At 41.0% G+C, this 22,071-nt stretch overlaps 1 protein-coding gene across 2 annotated transcripts; it reads left to right on the top strand.

The window, feature by feature from the left end:
* The first annotated feature begins 1,011 nt into the window (after positions 1–1,011).
* On the top strand, positions 1,012–21,645 carry HisRS (histidine--tRNA ligase). Of its 2 annotated transcripts, none has more exons than XM_037421020.2 (13): positions 1,012–1,209; positions 4,079–4,165; positions 5,087–5,206; positions 7,606–7,827; positions 10,189–10,296; positions 11,612–11,710; positions 12,063–12,156; positions 12,646–12,770; positions 15,112–15,184; positions 17,534–17,691; positions 20,312–20,428; positions 20,523–20,669; positions 21,444–21,645. In XM_037421020.2, exons 1-13 carry the CDS (start codon positions 1,114–1,116, stop codon positions 21,522–21,524), a joined length of 1,527 nt encoding a protein of 508 aa, XP_037276917.2. In that variant the 5' UTR covers positions 1,012–1,113; the 3' UTR covers positions 21,525–21,645. The 2 variants fall into 2 exon arrangements, with proteins under 2 accessions (XP_037276917.2, XP_075737320.1); XM_075881205.1 differs by lacking the exon at positions 1,012–1,209 and adding an exon at positions 2,044–2,208.
* The last annotated feature ends 426 nt before the right edge of the window (positions 21,646–22,071 follow it).

Below are 22,071 nucleotides of genomic sequence, written 5' to 3'. Positions count from 1 at the left end.
ACTTAGAAGTCTGGCAGCTTGGACTAGTTGGTATAAATGACATGACGATAGTTATAGCGCGAGAACAGAACGACACAGAGACTTAAAGACTAGTTACATGTATAATTGCAGAAACAATTGGAAAAAAGTTGTTGGTGAAATATTATATTTGTTTTGAAATCTTATTTTTTAACATCAAAACGCATTGTGTAGCTATTTATGTTTTATGCTAAACACTACAGGTCTCAAAGGCCAAGCTTTTGCGCTCGGCCAGCATTGCGCACATGTGCGCGTGATCACATATGGATATTGTGGTCGCTATCTATAACAAAAAAGAAGTACTGGGGGTTGTACTTTTGGTTGCACAGGCCAAAAACATCGTCAAAAGTAACCTTATAGCGTAAAAACGTCACAGACAGCATAACCTCCCTGTTTTCGACACCACATCTGCTTTTAGCACGTTCAATGCTTTCAATACATTTATCAGGCAACTATGGGCGCGTAGTTGCAAAATGTGTAGTGCATTACTTTACTTTCGCCTCGCTCACCAGAAAAATTAATGTTGACGAAGGCCGCCAAGTAACTGTCGCGCTAATGTCGCATTCAGCGCCAAAATAAAAAAAAGTTAAAGTTTATTTAACAACGATAAAAAAAGTAAACACAGAGTCCTTCCATGCAATTAATATAAATCATTTTTGTGGCACCAAGACAACACCTTTGTATCATTTTGTAGCTAAATTTTACAGACAAATTTTGTGAATAACGAGAACTCCTTTAGGAAAATTAAATCAAACGCCGTAGAATTATTAACTATATGAAAGATTTAAATATTTAGTTATACTTGTTTTCTGGCTGATGCCATTCATAGAGGAAGGATTAGTTTCTTCTTTCATGCACAGCAGGACTGGTCCGGTTGTGCTTCATGTTACCTTAAAATGCAAGCAGGCATGTTGAATGCGATGCTAGCGCTCTCTTCTGTGCACAAAGCTTTTTTCTGATATTAGTGGTTGGATGCATATACTAAACTTTTTTAAGCTACTGCCGATCGAGTTCTGATTGTCGGGATAATTGCCAAGTGCCAACTCCAAACTTTCGGTACTCCGTGGACCCAAGAGCATATGCCAAGCTTGTAACATGTCTGTTGTTGAAAAAGAAGCGTTGAATGACCTCATCAAGCAGCAAGGCGATATTGTGCGATCGCTGAAAGCCGAGAAAGCCCCGAAAGAAAAGGTATGGATTCTGCTGCACATGTGCAGTGTTAGGCGAATCGTTACTTACTTGTCAAAATGAATTATCGTTTTACCGCTTGACAGAGCTGACAAGGTTTCTTCTGTAAGCAGTGCTTGATGAAAGCTTTGCTAATTGCGTGTGTTAGATTTATTGCGTATTTTAAATCACCAAGCCTGGTCATAAGTTTTTTTTTTTTCCCTCACCTAAAGTGAATGAATGAACATGGGATACCAGTTTAGCACCGGTGTTGCGTCATTCATGTCACAGGCGTTTTTTTTTTTTCATTCGGATCATATTTATAAAGTTCTATGTGTGTGTATTCCCACTTTCGTCATGTTACATTTGCCACAAAAATTTGCAGTGTCCGTGATTTGATCCTTTTCTCAGCTTGCCCTCTTTGAAGAGCCAACCGCGATCAAAATTATACCACAGTCGGCTTCTGTCAGGAGCGAAAATTACCGTGTCACACTGGTGTTTTAACTCTATAAGCCTATAACCTCGCCGATATTTGTCCAGCCAATACGAACTTCCCTGCGTAATTCTCGTGGAGCGTTGTTCTCATGGGATATCTTTGAGAGAAATGATTAACATGCTCGCGAGATGTGATAGAAACTTCTTGGCCGATGATGCGACGCTAATGCAGCGGGTGTGGATACTGGTCACAGTATCCTTGATAGGATACTGTGATCAGTAAAATCATATAGATTTAATATACTCGCGTTATAATGTAGAACTCGTCATTGTTTTGAAATACGCGCATAACACGTCCAGTTTGCTGCCAGGAAACATGTATTTGTTTCGCCCTCTTCGCCCTCCCAGTTTGACTGGATGTTCTGAGGGCTTCTGCTCCTCTCCCCCTTTCCTTTCCTCCCCATTGTACCTGTTTTTGCATGACGTCCAATGGCCACTCTACTGAAATGCTTGCGATGCTCATCACTGCGATCCATGTGTCATCTGCCTCTTCGTGTGATGTCAACGGCTACGCACTCAATCGCACAGGTGAGAGCTGTGTTGCTATGCAGCTTGGTGTTCTGCTTGAATTTTGGTGCTCACCTTGGACACTCGACACATAAACATGGTTCACAAGCAACAGGCATGCCCAGTTATACTCTGGAGATTTTGAAAAATGAGTTGGCTTGTTTTATACATGTTTGTTCAGGAAGTGACAAGTAGCAAAAATGCACTTGAAGACAAGTCAGCTTCCACTCGAATCTTCCAGCCATCTGAGTGGATGAAAAGCTAGTACAAATACAGAGGATAATCTTCTTTCACTGCATCTACAAGCAACACACAATGTCAGAAAACACGAAAAAAAAAAGTGGGGGGGGGGGGGGTGAAAGGACGTAAAAGATACAAGGTACACTGGCAACCAATGCTTTATTTATAAAAGGTGCAGAATGACCAGTTCTTGTGATCATTCCAATCTCCATCATTGTGCCTTTTGTGCTCCCTGGTTGCATTTGCTGATTTAACCAAATTAACTAACCAGCACAACAGTAGGTCTGCTACACTGTCTCAAATCTCATATGTAGCCTGTTGTCAAGAATACATATGGCATTTCTCGTAACATGAGAAGACGAATCAGTAAAAATTTTAAAATTAAGGTGTATTTACATATTTGAAATACTTATCAAAAAACGTTTTCATGTGAGTGGCCTTGCATTACACTACTGTTTCTTTGGAATTCTTGAACTTGGACATCCTTCAGATAACTCATCAAGGCATACATGTTTGCAAGTCTTCAAATTGCACCTTTTGTGGTATTGCAGCCTACGGCCAACAAAAAAAGGAATCAACCAGCCATCATAACCCAACGGATTATAATGATCCTCAAATCAAAGCACCTTCTCAGGGTTTCTAGATTGAGTATCGAAAGTTAAACTAATAACGCAGCACTTTTCAAGTCGAATAATAAGCCTAGTTCTAAGTTTCAGAGATGCTGGGACTATCTTTACAAGAGTTTGCTTTGCCAGAAACTGGATCCTGCCAGAAACTGGGATCCAGTTTCTGCAAAAGCTATTTTCAATGTGTCCACCGTGTGGACATGTTGACACACTTCCCACTTCGGCGGAGCACATTCAGTTACTTGAATAAACCGCGAGCCATGATGTTGGGGCATTCTGGACCTTGTCGACGCACCGAACTTACCAGCACATTCCCAGTGTAAAGAGAATGAAAATGGCTGAAATCCACTGTGACGGGACATTTAAACAGACTTGAAAAGTTGGAACTTGGATATAAAGGTGTTCAGATGTTCGAGAACAATTCAGAGAATGTGCACCGACCTTCGAGGTGCATTAGGCGTGCAGCCGCATTAAGCCTACTTCGAGGCCTAACTTGATCAGCGTTCATGTTCACCCAGCCTATGAGGTGTGTATCAAAAGGGGATCTCTGGAGCCTGCATTTGTTGGGGTGAAGAGAGTTCCGTACCTCTCATTTGTGTGAAGTGATGTGAAAGCTTCGGGACGTCGAACTAATGTTGCAAAAAAAGAACCAGAAGCGGAGTGGGCTGCTCGCCAAAGTCCAGCTTATCAGTGCCTCCAAAATGGGCAGTCAACAAGGTAGACACAATAAAAATAGCTCTCCTGCATTGTGTATTCCTCGTTGCCTGTGCATTTTGATATCTGACTGTGTACAAATAGCTTCGCACAGGGTCTGCGCTTAGTGAAGGTCCTGACGAAGCACTAGCATCAGATTGTTATTCCAACACTGCCAACAAACCATCAAGCTCAGTGTCTTGGTGTATTCGGCGTCTTTGTTGCTCCGAAGAAAATCAGTCTTGTTACTATCAGGACATGGCACTGTGTTACGTTGAGAGACAGCTATGATGTTGAAAAAAGAGCGGTACATTTATTTTTGCTTTATTTAGATTGATGAGGAAGTGGCCAAGTTGCTTCACCTGAAAGCCCAGTTGACTGAAGATGAGCCCCACAAGTTTGTCCTCAAGACGGCCAAGGTAAGTGCGTTATTGCTTCAAACATTCTTTTATGATTATATAAAAATTTTTGTTTAGGCATCAGCTTCTGGCACATTCTTTTGTGTCAGTATAACCTATGTAAACAAGTAGAGTGTATGCCCGCTTATCACAGGGAAATGTTTTGTTAGCTCTTGGCCATAAAGAAAAAAAGTTCAGTGTTAAATCACCTGCTTGCTAGGATCAACTCATCATAAAACTTTCCCACTGTGCCATGTAAGTACTGTAAATTGTGGTGCATTGTGTCTTGGGGATAACAGGAAGTGATAGGGATAAACCGAAACTTTCAGGACAGGTGAAAAGAACCTGCTCAATTGAAATCGACTTGGTTCCAGTAGAATACATAAGTGCCCTCTCAAAATGTCATTAAAGGGACACTAAACAGAAATAAGATTTTTGTTGTGTTGATAAATTACTGTCGCACTATACCAAAATCGTCTTACTCACCATGAGAAAACACTTGAGAAAACACATTAAAAGAGAATGTGAGTGGCGGTGCCACCGTGAAGTTCGCACATCACCACGCAACATCGATTTCGACGGGGCCTACTACATAGTTCTCAATTAGTAAACACGAAGTACATCGTTCTCTGAGGAAGCTGGAGACTTGGCATGCCAAGTTGGCCGATATATGAACAAAACATTTTGAAATTTGTGTTGTGACATGACATGCAGACATTTCGGAGGGATGTTAAAAAATAAAACCTTGGCCCTGATTTCCTCTTCTAATAATGAGCCTATAATGTTGAAATTAGCAATAGTATAGTTTTCAGAGTATAACCAGTCTAAACTGATTCACTTTAGTGGCCCTTTAAGTTTCCATTGAGTATGCCTGTGGTTTTTATGTTTTGTTTGTTCGTATTTCGGCGGAGATATGGCATTGTGACTGTTTGGGATACATAGGGCACAAGGGACCACATGCCAGCCCAAATGGCCTTGCGGGAGAAGGTTTTTACCACCATTATCTCATGCTTCAAGAGGCACGGAGGAGAGGCCATCGACACACCCATTTTTGAGCTCAAGGTAAAGCTTGGCACTTGAAGTTTGCCGTGTTGCGCAACGTAAAACCGCATTAGAGTTACTAGTTGTGTCTTCAGTTGGGAATGGAATGTTACATAGCTTAATTATCTAGTTATCCAAGCTTCAAATTATTGTATTGCATCGAGCATTGCTTCCCAATGAGTCGTTGAGGCATTAAGAACATTGAATGGTCAAGGAACACAAATAAATGGAGTAATAGGAGCCTGTACGGTTTGATTTATTTTTTTATCTTATTGCTGTTGGCAGCTATATTGGGTGTAGCAAAAGCTGCACTTCATGATTCTTTTTTTTTGTGCAGGGTATAGAGGTGTTAATTTGGGCAACCGTCATTTACTTCAACTCATTTTTCGTGTATAGGTGCTCAGGCAAACGTCTCGTTAGTCCCACAGGCTGTTCGCACCCCTTATTTCACCTTATTTCACAGCAGGGGTCAAAGTATAGCCATCATGAAGCCTGCCTATGTGAGGGATAGTTTTGTTCTGCTGTTGTCTAAGAAGACATGTAGCCATCAAAGGGACTAAATTATTTTCTTCTAAAGACTCGTACTTGGTTTACGAATACAACTACTTCTGTGTACATGAGATAGCTGCCTGTATGTGAAGAAATGCACGATTTCAGTTTCAGCGACTAAGGAAGGTTGGTCAATCTTGGCACCTCCATTTTGTTCAGGTTGTCATAGAAACAGTAATTCGTTCTGCTATTTTAGAAAGATTTAGGCCAGGCCATGTTCGGATTCCTGTGCTTGGACAGGTGAATGAAACGCAGAAAAGCTCTTACCAGGTTAGTGCTGAACCAGTTTGAATATAATAATTGTTTGGAAGGGTTTTTAAAAAAAAGCTTTCCTTTTAGCTCTGAGATGTGTTACAGTATATGCAAGTAGTGAGGTCAATTTTCAAACAATAGCAGCCTAAAGTGAACATAGACGCTCTAGAACATATCCAGCTGAAAGTGGCCTGTTTCATCACAGGTGATTATGACTTTTCTACTAGGTCTTTCGAAATTAGTTATACTTTAGGATGGCCTCTTCTTGAAGACAGGTGTAAATTCTTACATTTGTCTCTGTTTCACTAAATACTCCGCGGTTTAATAGGTTTTAACAAAGAAAACTGCATATTGGAGCCTACGCATACTGCTCGTACTGATCACAGACTAAAAGTGCACGAGCTCGCTACCAGAAATAATCTTTTTAAATATTAATATTTTCCACTATAAATTCAGCAATGGAACAAACTAACTCAAGAAATTGTAGTTGCATCCAGGGAAATTATGCCATTGTGCTTAAAAATCATATTTTATTGTAGCCTGAGCACACTTCAAAGTTTTTTGTACTTTCATTTGTTCCTTCTAGCGATCTATGCTAGAGCTTTTTTTCGCTCTTTCTCTGCCTGTGTGCATGTGTGTGCGCATGTCTGAACTGTTGTATTTTCACACGTCGATGTTAGTGGCTTGTCGCCTTTCTACATTTTATTACATTTCTTTATCTGTATTTTCAATGTTATTGTTTCCCCTCAATACGAATGCCCCATGCGGGTGTTGTATGGACTGTAAATAAATGAATAAATAAGTTTTATGATTGCCAGAAAAAAATATCTGTTTGTTTTCTAAACTGTAGCTATCAGGGTATTAGCAAAGCAAGAAAATGCGATACCTTTGTAGCTTTTTTGCTATTGCGATTAGTTTTTATTGTGGTTTTGCTTACGGACTATTCACATCATTTTCTCTTCAACATATATTCATGCCAATGCTGTCTCTTTGGATGTCTTAATAGCTTCAAGTTCAGAAGACTATGATATATGTTTATTGGGGGTATCAAGATTGTGAGTTTTATTTTCTAACATTCTGTGGTTTTATCTATTTTTCTAAAAAGTTACGTAAAAAGAATTATAGAGCCTAATAATCCTGCTCTTGACCTGTTTCTTAAGTGTTTCAAATTTTCTTCAGTTTAATTCAGGCATAGTCGTGTAATTTCACTTTACTTTTGCGTGCAGTTGGATAAGGAAAGAGCTGAGCAGTCAGACCTTTCACTTACAAGATAGTTTTGTCTTAATCACTCAGTGCTAGCTCTAGTTTCCCGGCCTAGATATGTAAAAAGTACAGAAAAGTTTCTATAGGGCATCTGCTGATCCATTTCAAAAGCAACTTATGTCAAGTGCTTTAAAATGTTCACATAATCTTTTTTCAATTCATCATTAATAATGCATCTACAATATTGTCACTTTTGGCAGCAAATTGGCTCTCTTGGAGCACTGTCCTGCTTAATGTCTCCCTTCTCCTTTGTAATGCCCACACTGAAGATACTTGAATAAATAAAATGAATAGAGAAATTTTATTGTGGTGACCGACATCTGTGCTACCTTTAATTGCCTGCTTTCCAAATGTAGGACACGCTCACAGGCAAGTACGGGGAGGACAGCAAGCTCATCTATGACCTGGCTGACCAGGGAGGCGAGATCCTGTCTCTGCGCTACGACTTGACTGTGCCCTTTGCCCGGTTCCTGGCCATGAACAAAATCAGCAACATGAAGCGCTACCAGATAGGCAAAGTGTACCGACGTGACAACCCTGCCATGACGCGTGGACGTTACCGAGAGTTCTATCAGTGTGTAAGTGTTCGTCTGCCTCTTCGAATTGCGAGTGGCAGGCCGGCCATTGTTGTCAGGCTTTTGATCAGTAAGGGTCGCTATGTAATACATATTACATGCTATGAACCAGGGGTCTCAAACTCAACTCAGCTGGTATGTTGGGGTCGCCAAATTTAATCTCTCGATAGATCAGAATGATGAAGAAAGTTGGAGAAGAGAATAGAGGAAGTAAGGTTAAACAATATGCCAGCTAACGTCACTTGACAGAAAGCATTCTTCATTTGTATATGCCTACATAAATGTAACATTTCTGAAAAAAGGGGATTTGATGTTAGGTTTTGAGGGACCTATCGATACTGATCCCGTGAATGACTGAAATCTGAAAGTCTGAACGCCCCTTCTGAAGTACAGTTGAACCCACTTATAACATTACAGGTATTAACAATATTGGTTATAACAATGAAAAAGCTACTGCACCGTCAAAATATGTGTGTTTTTTCTATGAGGAAATAACCTGCCTACAACAATGCCGACATGCCAACTGATTGGTTATACGTAACAAAGAATTCTGGCTGTTGGGTGCTCATGCTGAAACATAACGTAACATGAAATCCCTGAAAAGAAAGAAGAAAACGAGAAATGGTCGATACCAGTATGATCACTAGAAAACTAGAATCCCAAGCTGTGGAATCCTCGCCCACAATGCCAACATCCGCCAGTGCCTCTGAGTTCTCGGTACGCATCACCGCATCCCCTGAACCACCCAGAGGTCAAAATGTAGTTCTGTTGAGAAGTTGTGCACGAGTCTATAAGGAATACGTAGCTGTGAGAATTTTTCAGAATAGTGCCATAATAGTGGAACTAGACACGTTTGATGATCGATGAGCGGCGATCGCTCCTTTCGCTCTTTCCTTCTCTACCCTTCGCTGGTATCCTCTCCAAAAGCAGCTTTGCCCTACTTGACGAGTGCCCCACCCAACCTCGCTGGGGGGATATGTCATTGCTCTCGCGCTGTTTGGAACACCATCTACTTGTGGTTGTCATGACTTCATCAACTCTGTGCTTGTTGACTAACTACTGTGCCATACTGACCCGTGCTCCTTAAAAAATCCTGCCAGTACGAACCCTGTGTTGCGTACATGCCTTCAAAGGATTGCTGGTATGATGGACCCAAATAGTGACATGCCATGCCAGGGAACCTCTGCGCGAGATGTGAAGCTATGCCACTGCTACACAACGAACAATAAAGAGCACGGGCAGCTGCTCGCAGACTAACTGTAAGTCATACTTGTTCGACGAATTGCAACATGGCTTGGGCTCCACATCGCAGATTCAACTTTCTGACGACACACACGTCTCTACGGAGGTGGAAAGGGCCCGGAGAGACAGATTGTTCTTTGGGATTTGTGGCACGCTCGCGGCTTGTGGAGGTGCAACGTGTAGCGTCACTTATTGGGATGGCATTCTGCACACAGTGTGCATGTTTACTTGAACTGTACGAAAAAAAATCTGAGGTGGTTGAGGGGCCCTTTAAGGCATTGCAGCAAAGCTGAATTGAAACGTGATGATATGGCGGGGGAGTGACAATGACTTCTGTTAATGTTCTTTTGGACATGCAATTTGAGTAAAGAGTTGTGACTTATAAGAATTTCAGTGTCCGAAACATCACACTTTTTCAGACTTAGGCTCTATAAGGCTTTTGGCGTTCTCGTGAAGGCGTCCAAATTTTCGAGCATGTCCAGGAAATTGGCAGCTTTGTTATCCTTATCATTTATGTCTGTTTGCATTTCCCATCCCATAAGTGTCTCACGACAGTCTGCTCTCCTATTACTTCTCTTTTATTCATGCAACCTGTTTACAGCAGTTATCAGGTATAACAATACAATTTTCACGGTTTTTGAGTATTTTCATGAGTGGGTTCAATTGTACGGCACTTTTGTTACACAGTGATGTTTAACATGGCTACTGGATGTGTGCCTCATAAAAAAATGCTCTACAGTTACGACGTCAGTGTAGGTCATAAACGTACTTATAAAAAAAAAGGTGAAGGCAGTCATGTGGGCCAGGCCATTCGCAAAAGGTTTGTGGGTCGCATGTTTGAGGCCCCTAATATAAACATAGTTAAAAGCAGCGAGGACTGTAGTTAACCCTGTGCTATACAGTAGTCTAAGCATATAAGGAAAATTTATAAGCATGCAGTGAAAAATGATTCGGCAGTATTGACTTTAAGTTGGCATTCACTTAGAAGCAAATTAAAATGAGGGACATTTGTGGTCTTTGCACATATACTCCGATCTGTTCCCCTAATTTTATTCTTCCAGTTGCCATGCAAAGCTGACCCAATTCAGTGCGATGTTTGTTCTTTTCTTTCTATTTTAACAGGATTTCGACATTGCTGGACAGTATGACCTTATGTTGCCTGATGTTGAATGCGTAAAGATTCTAGCTGAAATACTGAAGGACCTTGGTTTTAATGGCTTCGTTATAAAGGCAAGTATTTATGTACCCTCATTTATATGCTGCTGGAATTTCTCCTATGGTGAACAAATTTTTAGAGCGAATGGAATACATGTGTTGCTTTCTTGTATACATTTACCCAGATCTAATGACCAGCTTCATCTTGTGTCTTCCCATCTGTTTTCTCATCTATTAAAATATATAGCTGAGAAGCAGAAATACCTAATCTCAATTAGATACTATAGAAATGAGAATAGACGTATCGAAGGGATTCTAAGCCCAGTGGCTGGTGCAGAACTTCGATTTGCACCTTCACTTTACTTCATTTAATTTATTTGTCCTTAAAAGTGCCCAAGGATATTGCGTAAAGAAGACATGAGAACATATATAACATGGGAGGATTAGCATTAAATGAGTGCTTCAGGAGATGCTAATGTTTGATGCCACGTTATGCATTTTACAAGACCAAATCGGGATGTAAACTCCATTGTGTATGTGCAGGTCATGTAGGTATGGTGGGCCAGAGAGACTTGAAGGGACACTGAAGGCAAATAACAATTTATGTCATAGTGAAAGCTCAATGTACGACAATGTCTAAAATGACAGTATTATCAACAGCAGTGCCCTACTTACCGAGAAATTAAGCTGATTGTATCACATGATGTGTGCTATGAGTGGTACATTTTTTAAATAATCCCTATGACGTGATAGCATCAGATTACAATTTATCACTCGTAATCGAACAAGCTGAACAAAAATAGAACCTTCCGTGCATTAAGAAACTTAATAAAATGCTGCTTGTCTGTTTCTTTTCGATCTTGAGAAAACATAACCGCCAAATGTTACTATATAGAATGGTGCAAGTAGTTCAAAAATTCAATTTTCGTGTGGTTAAACTGGACAGGTCATGCCACCTTGTGGGGCTCAGTCGAACCAAGCAGGCAGAAAATTGTTCAGTGGCCATTGTTGCTGCTGGGGCTCCCACTACTTTTGCTCTGCTGCTAGTAGTGTTGATGGTCGCGCAGCAAGGCGGGCAACTTGGGAGCGGCAACGCTCATGCCTGGAAGACCGCTTTCAGGCGTGTGATTTGAAGTGTGCTAACATGATGGGGGCCACGAAAACGTCATTTTATTTTAAAATAAGTGCTTTTTTTTGCACAAAAGTAGCACTGCGAGGTTTCTAGACTGCTATTTCAACAATCAAAATTGAGCTAATATTTGCCTTTTGTGTCCCTTTAACCAAGTTGACGGGGCTTGTTAATACACTCTGCCATATTACTTTTGCCTTGACACACAGATTTCTGTTCACATCAAATGAAATTGTGTGAAATTATGAAAATTTTCTGCAGGTCAACCATCGAGAGATCCTCAATGGAATGTTTGAATTTTGTGGTGTACCGGCAGACAGTTTCAAGACCATCTGCTCTGCTGTTGACAAGCTCGATAAGGTTAGCGAACTGTCATGCTAGTTTTTGATGTTATGGGAATTAAATTGAGGCTCCTGTAAATGTAAATGTAAAAGAAATAAGTGTGACCTGCATGCTTTGGCGTTGCATATATATCAAGGAGACTGGCATATTAATTAGCCATGTAATGCCCTATTTTTTGCTACAATAAGCTTGATGCCTCATTATAGTAATTTAAATAGGGAAAACAAAACAATGTGCATTGTCTCATTTTTTTACTTCTACTGGAGAGAAGTGTCGTCTGTGTGCTGTTCAACAAACTAGTAAATAAATTAATTACTGCTATCCAAGTTCGGCAGTTTTCACTTATGTGCCACATTATTGTCCTTCTCAGTTGCCTTGGGAGGATGTCCGCAAGGAAATGGTTTCTGAAAAGGGATTGGCTGAAGAAGTGGCTGACAACATTAACAAGTTTGTCGTCAAAAAAGGTATCTCAGCTTATGCTTATGTGAAATATTATTCTTGATGCAGACAAGCAGACTGCATATTTTTGAGTGCCTTATATGGTGGTTGCTGTCAGAGAAACTTGCGATCTTCAGAACCACGTATCTTTATTTGTCATCATATGTGAAATTGCAGTTTTTATAATTGTGTGTTGTCTTATAATGCAATGGTCATCTTAAGGTTTTATTCTCTGCAGTTTGAGAGTCTCTAAAGTTCGTATTTGATTATTACCTGGATTTCTTAATATATCTTACACATACATGTTCTTTATCTCAACGTTCCACTTTATCTCATGGCACCCATTTCTCCATTATGATTTTTTTGCTGTAGTACTGTGAAACTTTCAGATGTTTACCAACAGGGAAAAAAAACAAAACAAAGACCTTCAGAGTGCATACTGACTTTTGTTTTAATTCTGGATCTCATTGACAACATTTTACAGAGTGATGATGTTTTTGCTGTTTCTTCGGCAGGTGGTCCAGAACTTGTGACAGCTTTACTGTCTGATGGCCTTGCTACTAATGCTGCAGCCAAGAGAGGCCTGGAGGAAATGAAGCTATTCTTCGAATATTGTGACCTTTATGGCATCACCAACAAGGTCAGGCTTCATTCTGCTTCCATGTGTCATGTTTTCGTCTAAAAGTATGTTTATTCTTTAGTATAGTGATGGGAAAGAAAAAGTGGCATTTGGTGAGCTGAGCTTGCCCTACTAAGCACAGCATGGCTGGTTCAATTGTTTGCCATAGTAGCTGCATTTCAGTGAGATTAATAAGTGACTTTTGAAAGGGGAAAGGGAAGAAATAAGTGCAGTTTCGTTACTGCCTCTCTCTCTCTCTCAATGGAGGGCACCTCCACAGTTCTGCACAGGGGATGGGGGTAAGGAGGGATTAATAAGAATAGGGAGGAATTGAAGGTATAGAGATAGAGAGAGGAGCAGGATATGGGGTCTCGAAATGGCGAGTGAGCGCCACACTCTTGGAGTAAACGGACTCGGCCGACGCGGTTGGAACGAACTAAACAACACATATTTATTTAAGTACTTAGAACGACAATATCATCAGCCAAATAATTATTACATCAATCGTGATCAACACGCTAAACATCCTTACACAATAATAAACAACACTCAACAACATGACAAACGAGGCTGTGTCGCTAACGCCTGACTCACCACGTGGGGCCACCGCAGATGGCCCGCGGTGCCATCTACGGCAGACCCACCACCGCTGGCAGCAACCGTCCACGCTACTGCCTCACGCCAAAAAAGACTCGCTCAACTCTCTCTGCCGCCACCTAGGCTTGCCTGCCGCCAGGGGTCACCACCGGCGCTAGCGCTTTAACAAGCATAATGATAGCGGTGATCTACGCTCGCAAACACGCCACCTACCGCTCATTATGGCTTCTGCGCGAGACGCGTGTGCCACGCGGCGCAAACAGCTTTACAGGGGTTGTTATTACCTTCACAAGGAGGAGAGAGAGGCGCAGGGACAGCCACATACGGAAGTAAGGAGAAGGTAGGAAAGATGTACACGGTCGCAGAAGTTTGAGGACGGGGCACCACTCAACGAGAGCTCTTGTCGGCGTCAGGAGATGGCGTAGGGCGAGCCAGTCGGCCAGATTTGTACTGTTGGAGATCGCGAGGGCACACCCAGTCGGCACGAAATCCAGCGAGCGAGTCCCCCAGTGAGATTAAAACACATTTGCCAATGTGCTAAGATGAGGTTGCATGTCAAAGAACTCCTGGTTGTCATAATTAACTCTGTATTCGCTGCTATGGTGTGCCTCAAAATTATAATGGTATTGGCCTATAAAATTGCATCATTTTTGTATAGAACTACTCAATATATCTATGTGCTGCTTTAGAGGTGATGCAGCAAAAAATAATGATGAATTAGTCTAAACAAGAATGAGTCTAATGATCTCTGGAATGTTTCAATTAATTCAAGCAAATTAGTTTCATTGTTAAGGGTGGCATCTGCACGAAGCGGGAGAACATAAAGGCACGTGAAACGGAGGTAGATTAGTCTCGCTTCATGCTGCAATTCACAGCAAAAATTGAAAAAAAAAAAACCCACACACTCTTTTTGTGTTTCATTATAAATCTCAAATTTTATTCATCTACTCAAGCAACAAATAGCACAAACTACACGTTGGCCAAATAATTATCGCAGTGTTACGTGCTACAGTTGGAGACATCAAAGCGAAGTTGTCTATGTATTGATTGATTGATTGATTCATATGTGGGGTTTAACATCCCAAAACCACCGTACGATTATGAGAGACGCCGTAGTGGAGGGCTCCGGAAATTTCCGCCACCTGGGGTTCTTTAGCGTGCACCCAAATCTGAGCACACGGGCCTCAGCATTTTCGCCTCCATCAAAAATGCAGTCGCCGCAGCTGGGATTCGATCATGCAACCTGCGGGTCAGCAGCCGAGTACCTTAACCACTAGACCACCGCGGCGTGGCAGTTGTCTACATACAGGAGCGACGTCACAGCACTGCCACCTACTATATAGGGCCATTCCATCATGTACGTGATCCCCTCATTCTCTGGGCACGCACCAGGAGAGGAATGGCAAGCAGGGTTCAGCTTGAAATTTGACCCATTTATATGGCATGTGGTGTTGCAACTTTTGGCCGATGTGGTCGTGAACGCCCGGTGTATTCATTGTGCTCATCAGCTCAAAATTTTCAAAACATGGTGAGGGGGTCCTTTAAGAGGACACTCTAGCTTTGTTTCTGTTGGCCCATATATCGTACACATAAAAGGTGTCAATGTTCTGTCATTCAGAGATTGCTCAGGAAACTTTGTTAAGATTTATCTCATTCAAAGGGGGGTGTTAATTTTAGTGAAGCAGGTTTGTCACATCGGCCTTTAGTTATTCTTTAGCAGGAGGTTGCTTGGCCAACTCTTGACTTATGTAAACTCACGGTGCAGGTGTCCTTCGACTTGAGCCTTGCACGAGGGCTCGACTACTACACAGGAATCATCTTTGAAGCGGTACTTACTGGTGAGATTTTTCGTCTGTATGATCTGTGCTGAGCACTTTAAAGAGACACTAAAGCCTCATAACAATTCAAGTCGAGGGGAAAAACTCTATGTATGGCGTCTAAAACGATATTGTCAACAGCAGTGCCCTACTTACCGAGAAATTAATGTAAATGTACGAGAACAAATGGGCCACAGTACGATGTTCACTGAATGATCCCGTTGAAGTCAGACAAACCACCTACAATTAATCACTAGTAATCGATTTAGCTGTACTAAATAAAGAACCTTCCATGCATCAAAAGATGAATAAAATGCTACTTGTTTGTTTGTTTTTGATTCTGTGGGCACCCTCCCTCTTGGCGCCTTGTTCCCCAGCTTAGCAAGTGCTGACCTTCCTTGGCACAAAAGTAACACTACGAGGTTTCTGGACCGTTATTTCTACAATCAACGTCGACTTAATAGTGGCATTTAGTGTCCCTTTAAGGCACCAATTCAGGCTTTACTGCTCACAGTGTTGTTGTAATATGTCTGCTTGAAAGACAAGGCACATCTGCCTAAAGACTGCCTAAAGTAGCTGCCTAAAGCATCTTCCTAAAGTAGCTGTTGTGCAGTTTTATGAGCCTCAGTGAATAAACCTCATACAGGCAGACTCCCGTACATTGACTGTTGTGAAGTTCTTTTGAAAAATTTTATATTTATAAAATATATACCATTTATTGAATTACCCATAATGAAAAATTGTGAGCACCTTCAGGTTCGATATGTCTAGGTTCGACTTTATGTAGATGTTCCGCAGTGCAAAGTCTGTCTATATGGAAAATCGCTTACTTTTGTAACTTCGCTTTAAAAAAAAAGTGTTGCAGCTTTGTGAACTGCAGTGTCTCATGTCGACCAATTTGTCAGTTTGCAGCCTGCATGGAACTCTATCAATCGGTAAACTTTAGAGTAACATTTTGTATGTCATTGTTATCTGCTATGCATAAAGAAAGGTATTGCAGCTTTGTGAATTGTAGTGTCTCATGTCGACCAATTTGCCAGTTTGAAGCCTGCATGGAACTCTATAAGTCAGTAAATTTTAGAGTAATATTTTGTATATCATTGTTATGTGCTATGCATATCCAAATATTTGCAAGGTATGTAATTGCTGTGATACATAAACTAGTGAATTTCTCTACTTTGGAATCGCAGAGCTGTTGGCCCAGTGCTTCAATTTTTATGGATTCTCATCAATTTTGGCAGCTTTTGTTGACTTTGAACGTCTTAGTCGAAATTCCACTGCACATAGTTACTGTAATGTGACTTTGATCTTGAACTTTTATTTGATTTTAGTTCCTGCGAAATGCAACACACCTTTCGGTGTCCGTGCCATTATGCTCAAGCATGCAGTTTCTGATTCGACTTCAGTGCGGGTACTTTACCTCACTGTGGGGCAGAATGCAACAGTTCTCTCACTTATGGAGCATTGGGCTCAGTTAATTAAGGCTTTGGCCACTGCAAACATACAAATGTGGTGCGTTAACAATGGGGTGACAGTCATGCCTGCAATATGTTACGCAAACTTGTGCAGCAAAAAATGTGAAAATGCTAAAGTAAATTTGCACAGAGTTTTTTTTCATTAAGCAAATCTTCTTACCAGCTGAAGTGGTGTCACTATTGTCTCATCACATTGCATGCAGACAGGCAATGCCCGTGCCTATGTATATGAGAACTCGGTGATTCTTATGAGACATAGAGTGTGTAAGTTTGACTGTGCAGGGAAGAAACGTTGCTTGTCCCTAGTCGTAGAAATGGGAAAGGCTGTAGCTGTGGAATTGGTAACCTACATAATCACCTTGCAGCGTTTCATTTATTTTGCTCTCTGCTGTTAATACAGCCTTTAAAAAAGTGTTGTGACGCATTTCTGCCTTGAGTCTCTTACAGAAAGATATTATTCAATATGCCTTAATGAGGAGAGCCTTTGGAGAGGGCTTGGTTGATGGAGCTCTCCGCTATAGCGTTTCTCATGGTGTGTTGTTTCGGGCCATCGCATCCTCTGAATTAACCTTTTATCACCAGGATAGTTCTTTCCACATTTTTTGCAAGTACGCGAACCACAGTCATCACACAAAAATGTGTAGTTGTGCCTATTCAATCATCTTGTCTCACCTAAATTTTATGGTTAATCTTCAGCTCGAAATTTAAAACAAGTGTCGTCTTGTGGAATGGTTCCACCATCACTGGCACTGCTTTTCACTTTTTACAGTATCCAAGCCTTCAAAGCATGTCTCGTGACCATCAACATAGATACTGGCTACTGTGGCATTTTGATTAGGAGCCTTTGTTTTTGTAATTTCATGCATAGCCTGTGTGCTTTCTCTTTCTTTTGCAGATGATGGTCAGCCAGGCGAGACTGTGGGCAGTGTAGCGGCAGGAGGGCGCTATGACAACCTCGTGGGCATGTTTGATGCCAAGGGACGAGCTGTGCCATGTGTGGGCATTAGTGTCGGCGTCGAGCGAATTTTCACTCTTCTTGAAGCAAGAGCTCTGGTGAGAGCCACTAGTTTTCTCACTATGATTTACGCCTACTTTGCAATATCTCGTGACACCCTTGGGTAATGACGTCATCATTTACATTTTTTCTTGATTGTTTGAAAATTTAATTTTGATACACCACTATGAGTACAGTCAAGTCTACTTTAATGATTCCATTTATAACAATATATTGCATATAACAAAGAACAGTGGAAGCCTCGCTCACTTTTGTATGCCTTCTATGATAAACTAAACTGCTTATTACGATGCTCCTAGGGCCTCAATATCGGATATAGCAATTGAATCTGGCTACAGCATACACCGAAAACGGCTCTCCGTGTCTACTGCACCGCCACGGTGCAAACCTCTTTCAGGCAGGCAGACTTCATTCGCTGATGTCGCAAGAAAGAAGTAGGCGAGGAGGAAGCGATACTAGGACAGGCTTGCGAAATGTCCGACGACGAAGGAGTGCCGTAGCTGTGATAAGTGCTTAATAAAGATGTGTTGGCTCTGGGTGGCTTTCTTTACAGATACAATGTTGCGGAAACATCAAAGTCAGAATTCTTGCGGGTCCTTGAAATCCTATAAAACTCTTGAATTTGAAAAGTTTGTTTTCGAAGTCTTGAAAGTGCTGGAATTTTAGCAAATCCTTGAATTTACCTTTTTTTAACATTATTACATAGTACACCGTGCATTATTTGTGATGCCATAAATGTAGCAGGTGGCATATGTAATGTGCCCATCACAAAAGAATTGAGAACATCAGTAGCTTCTGCACGGAACCAACGCTGTGCATTTCTGGAAACCCTGCAAAGGCAGGAAGATGAGAAACAGAAAAAAGAAATGTTAGATTAAGGAGGAGTTTAAAATGCTTACAAAAAATGGGAAAGAAGCTACAGAAGCCACTGTTAAGCAATTAACTGCTTCAGCAGGCTCTGTATGCAGAAAAGTCAGAGACAATTAGCGACTTGACATGCATCGTCAAGTCAAACAGCCTTAGGAAGACTGCCATGACCAAGCAGGAGAAGATAGTTTGTGTATATTGATATCAGAATTTAGAAAAAGCAACAAAGCGTTGCATAATAACTGTTTCCTTATTTTTCCTATCTGAATAAAATTTTGCAACTTGTGTCCTATTGTAAGTGATTACCTACGCGAGTTTAAGACACTATGACTGAAAGTTGTCTAGAAAGAAAATGTCATTGGAGTCATTTTTTTCACGTCTGCTCTAGTGATGCTACTCTTGAATGAATTCTAGTTATTTCAAGCCTTAATCCTCCTCTGAACACATGTTGATGGAGTTTCTAACTGTCAATGTGGTCCTTGAAAATTTGCACATATAGCCTTGAAAGTCCTTGAAAACTCTTGAATTTTTGTCATGCAAATGAGCATGAACCCTGGAAGTGCCTTAGTGATAAGACCATTGCGCATATGTGTGCTGTGGTGAGAGTGACGACGCCGACAGCGTGGTTGAGTAGCCTACCTAGGTGCCACCATTGAAGGAGGCCCTATGGATGATACACGGTCCTTCCAGGGGCTTTGTTTTCACGAAGGACCTACTGCTCAGCTATGTGGAGCATGTAGCTGAGCTCTTGAGGAAGGTGCATGCCAGCTTAGCGTCAAGCAGTCAAAGCTGACAGGATATGGCTTTTATGCAAACAATTATGTAGTTGCACTAGCTCACTTGCATGCAAATAAAGTGTTTTAGTCTCTCTTTTTTTCATTTTTTCTTGACCCACATATCAATTATTGGTTATAACAATGGACTTTTCTTGATACTTGGATATTGTTATAAGTGGACTGCACTTGTTGAAAGGCCTACTTAAAGTTGTCATACATGGCTTTCTTGTGGGTGGGACTTGCCACCCACTCATAAATGGGCACATGATAAGCTTACATAAACGTGAACATTTCGTGCGACCTGCAATCCGATACAGTTGGTCTGTCAAATTCAAGTGCTCTAATGCAAGTTTAGAGTTTAAGCAATTTCTCAAATTTATGGCCAACCATTGTTTTCTTCATAATTTATTGTTTTTTTTTCAGCTGCTTTTGTTATGCACTTGTAGTGTCACTAATAATAACTTAATTGACCCTTTTCAAAATTGTAAAGTTAGCGCTCCTGCTACTCAGTTCGCAGAACTAATGGTGGCTGTCCACTTACTGTTAATAGCCGGTTCAAGTGCGGTGTACTCACGCAATGGCGGGGAAAATGTTGAGTTGGCTCTCTTCATATAAACACTCATAAAAGACAAGCCCCAGCATGTTCAACTAGGACTGCGCCTCCGCTTGAAGCACGTGAGGTTCTGCCATTACTTGGGCAAATATGCAGTGCAGAGAATGCATTTGCAAATTATGAAAAGGGTCCATAGAAGTAAACATGTAGCAACTTTCTATAAAATATAAATTTAATTCAGATCAGTTGATTGGTTTCCCAAGAAGTGTATTATTTCTGTATTTCGTACATTTGGACAAGTCATTCAAGAGTTGACTTTGAGAGAATGATTTCATTCAGTTAAGTGATAATCAAGTATTGTGCATTAACAAATCTAGGAGGAAGTAAACACTGTGCTGTTTAGAAGTCAAACACACAACCTTTATTTTCTTCTATTCTTTTCTTTTTGCACGGTTTGATCAGGCGGAGCAGGCCAAGCTGAGGACGAACGAAACGGAGGTTTTTGTGGCGTCTGCTCAGAAGCAGCTGGTTCGGGAGAGGATGAAGATCTGCTCTGAGCTCTGGGACCATGGGCTGAAGGTAGGCTTTGTGTGTGCAGACTGCATAGGGCTTTGCAGCCCTTGTTGTGAGATTCTCAGCTGTGGTGTTTGATAATACTTATGACTCATCACAGGTGGAGCATTCTTACAAGCAGAACCCCAAACTGCTGGCGCAACTTCAATACTGTGAGGAGCGATTGATCCCACTGGCGATCATCATCGGTGAATCAGAATTGCAAAAGGGTGTGGTCAAACTAAGGAAAGTGGCCACCAGGGAAGAGGTAGGTGTTTCGGAAAAAAAATGCCTGGTTGGTTGATGCATGATGCATAGTTTGTAGTTACGTCTGTTTGAGAGCATGAGAAATCTGAAATTTGGTTGCGTGTGCCTTATTTCAGTGACAATTGTACTGATTTTTTTCTTATTCGTAAAGTAGTACTAGGTTAATACTTTCTTGTTGTAGACTTCTAGTTTGGGAACTTTCTTTATTTAAGTTGGACTCAGCATATCTTGGAACAGAGCTGGGTCAAGATTGCTGGCCCCAAAAAAATTTCTGCTGGGCTGCTAATGCGAAAGAAGCACAGCGCTTATTTATGTACACAGACGTTTCTGAATGCTTCCTAGGTGTTGCCAATATTCACTGTACATTTTTGCAAACGCTTGTAAAACAGCTGCACTTTGCTCCTCCGTGCAGCACTTTACAGAATATGTATCTTGTGAATACTGAAAGATGAGCTAGTTGCTATGTATACATCGTAATAACTTTTTTCTAGCGCAGACACAGACGTTTCTGAATGATTCCTTTGCTGAATAATGCATTCAGTTGATAGTAGCGCTGGTGTCGTTCCCTCTCTCTGTCCATTTGTCAGTCTGCACTAGAAAAAGGTTATTACAATGTTGATGTGACAGTGTAAGTGTTTGCTATATAGACACTTTTGACTGTTCACACTTGCTGGAATCTGCATGAGCCACCAAACTTTGTTATTTGACTCTCCACTGTAGCAAGTACGTGTTCACGCTAGCTTTGTCTTAAAAAGACGGATCTCTCTCTTTTCAGTTTGAAGTTCCTCGTGACAAGATGACCACCGAGATCAGAAACTACCTGAAGAACATGAGCAGCCAACAGGAGAGGGCGTGACGATAATTACCTTGTTACAGCGTACTTTGAAAGTTATTTATTGTTTGCGAGTATGGCTGTTGGCGCCATTAAATGGATCGCAGAAGCTGGAAAATAAACCTACTCTCTTAGTGTTTGTTAACCTATGTATTGTTTTCTTGCTATATGAGGGGCTTTTTTGAAGTGGGCCGAATCCAGAACCAAAACTAGCTCAAATGAGGCCGTACTGGCTCATACATACTAATACCAACTTTCCTTTAAAACAGTAACAATAAATTACTAAATTTTAATAATTTCTTTTAATTTTTCTTTTAAAGTTTGATTACTACAAAAGGTAGGTACTATATTTAAATAACTAAATTGTTTTAAAAATACCAACTTCAGGGCCAATGTAACAATTTAGCACTGAAGTAAAGCACTTTCTGTCCTGGTATTCATTACGAATGTTCTTGCTCTCACAAAACTAGAACAGTGTACTCAATAAAAATGAAAATTTGCCGAGTAAACTAGAAGCAGAGAGGTCCCTTCAGGTGATCAAAAGCCTTGAGGCACAACAATAGAAGTACAT

Source organism: Rhipicephalus microplus, chromosome 2 (genome assembly GCF_043290135.1).
Source record: "Rhipicephalus microplus isolate Deutch F79 chromosome 2, USDA_Rmic, whole genome shotgun sequence".
NCBI lineage: Eukaryota > Metazoa > Arthropoda > Arachnida > Ixodida > Ixodidae > Rhipicephalus > Rhipicephalus microplus.
Note: the sequence above shows the minus strand (reverse complement) of the source record. Positions and strands in the feature narration are given on the sequence as shown.

Excerpts from the sequence above, each read along its gene's own strand:
- HisRS (XM_075881205.1), top strand. The coding sequence starts at position 2,110 with ATGGCCACTCTACTGAAATGCTTGCGATGCTCATCACTGCGATCCATG. Across the intron at positions 7,828-10,188 it reads ACCGAGAGTTCTATCAGTGT|GATTTCGACATTGCTGGACA; the intron begins GTAAGTGTTCGT and ends CTATTTTAACAG. Across the intron at positions 11,711-12,062 it reads CTGTTGACAAGCTCGATAAG|TTGCCTTGGGAGGATGTCCG; the intron begins GTTAGCGAACTG and ends TGTCCTTCTCAG.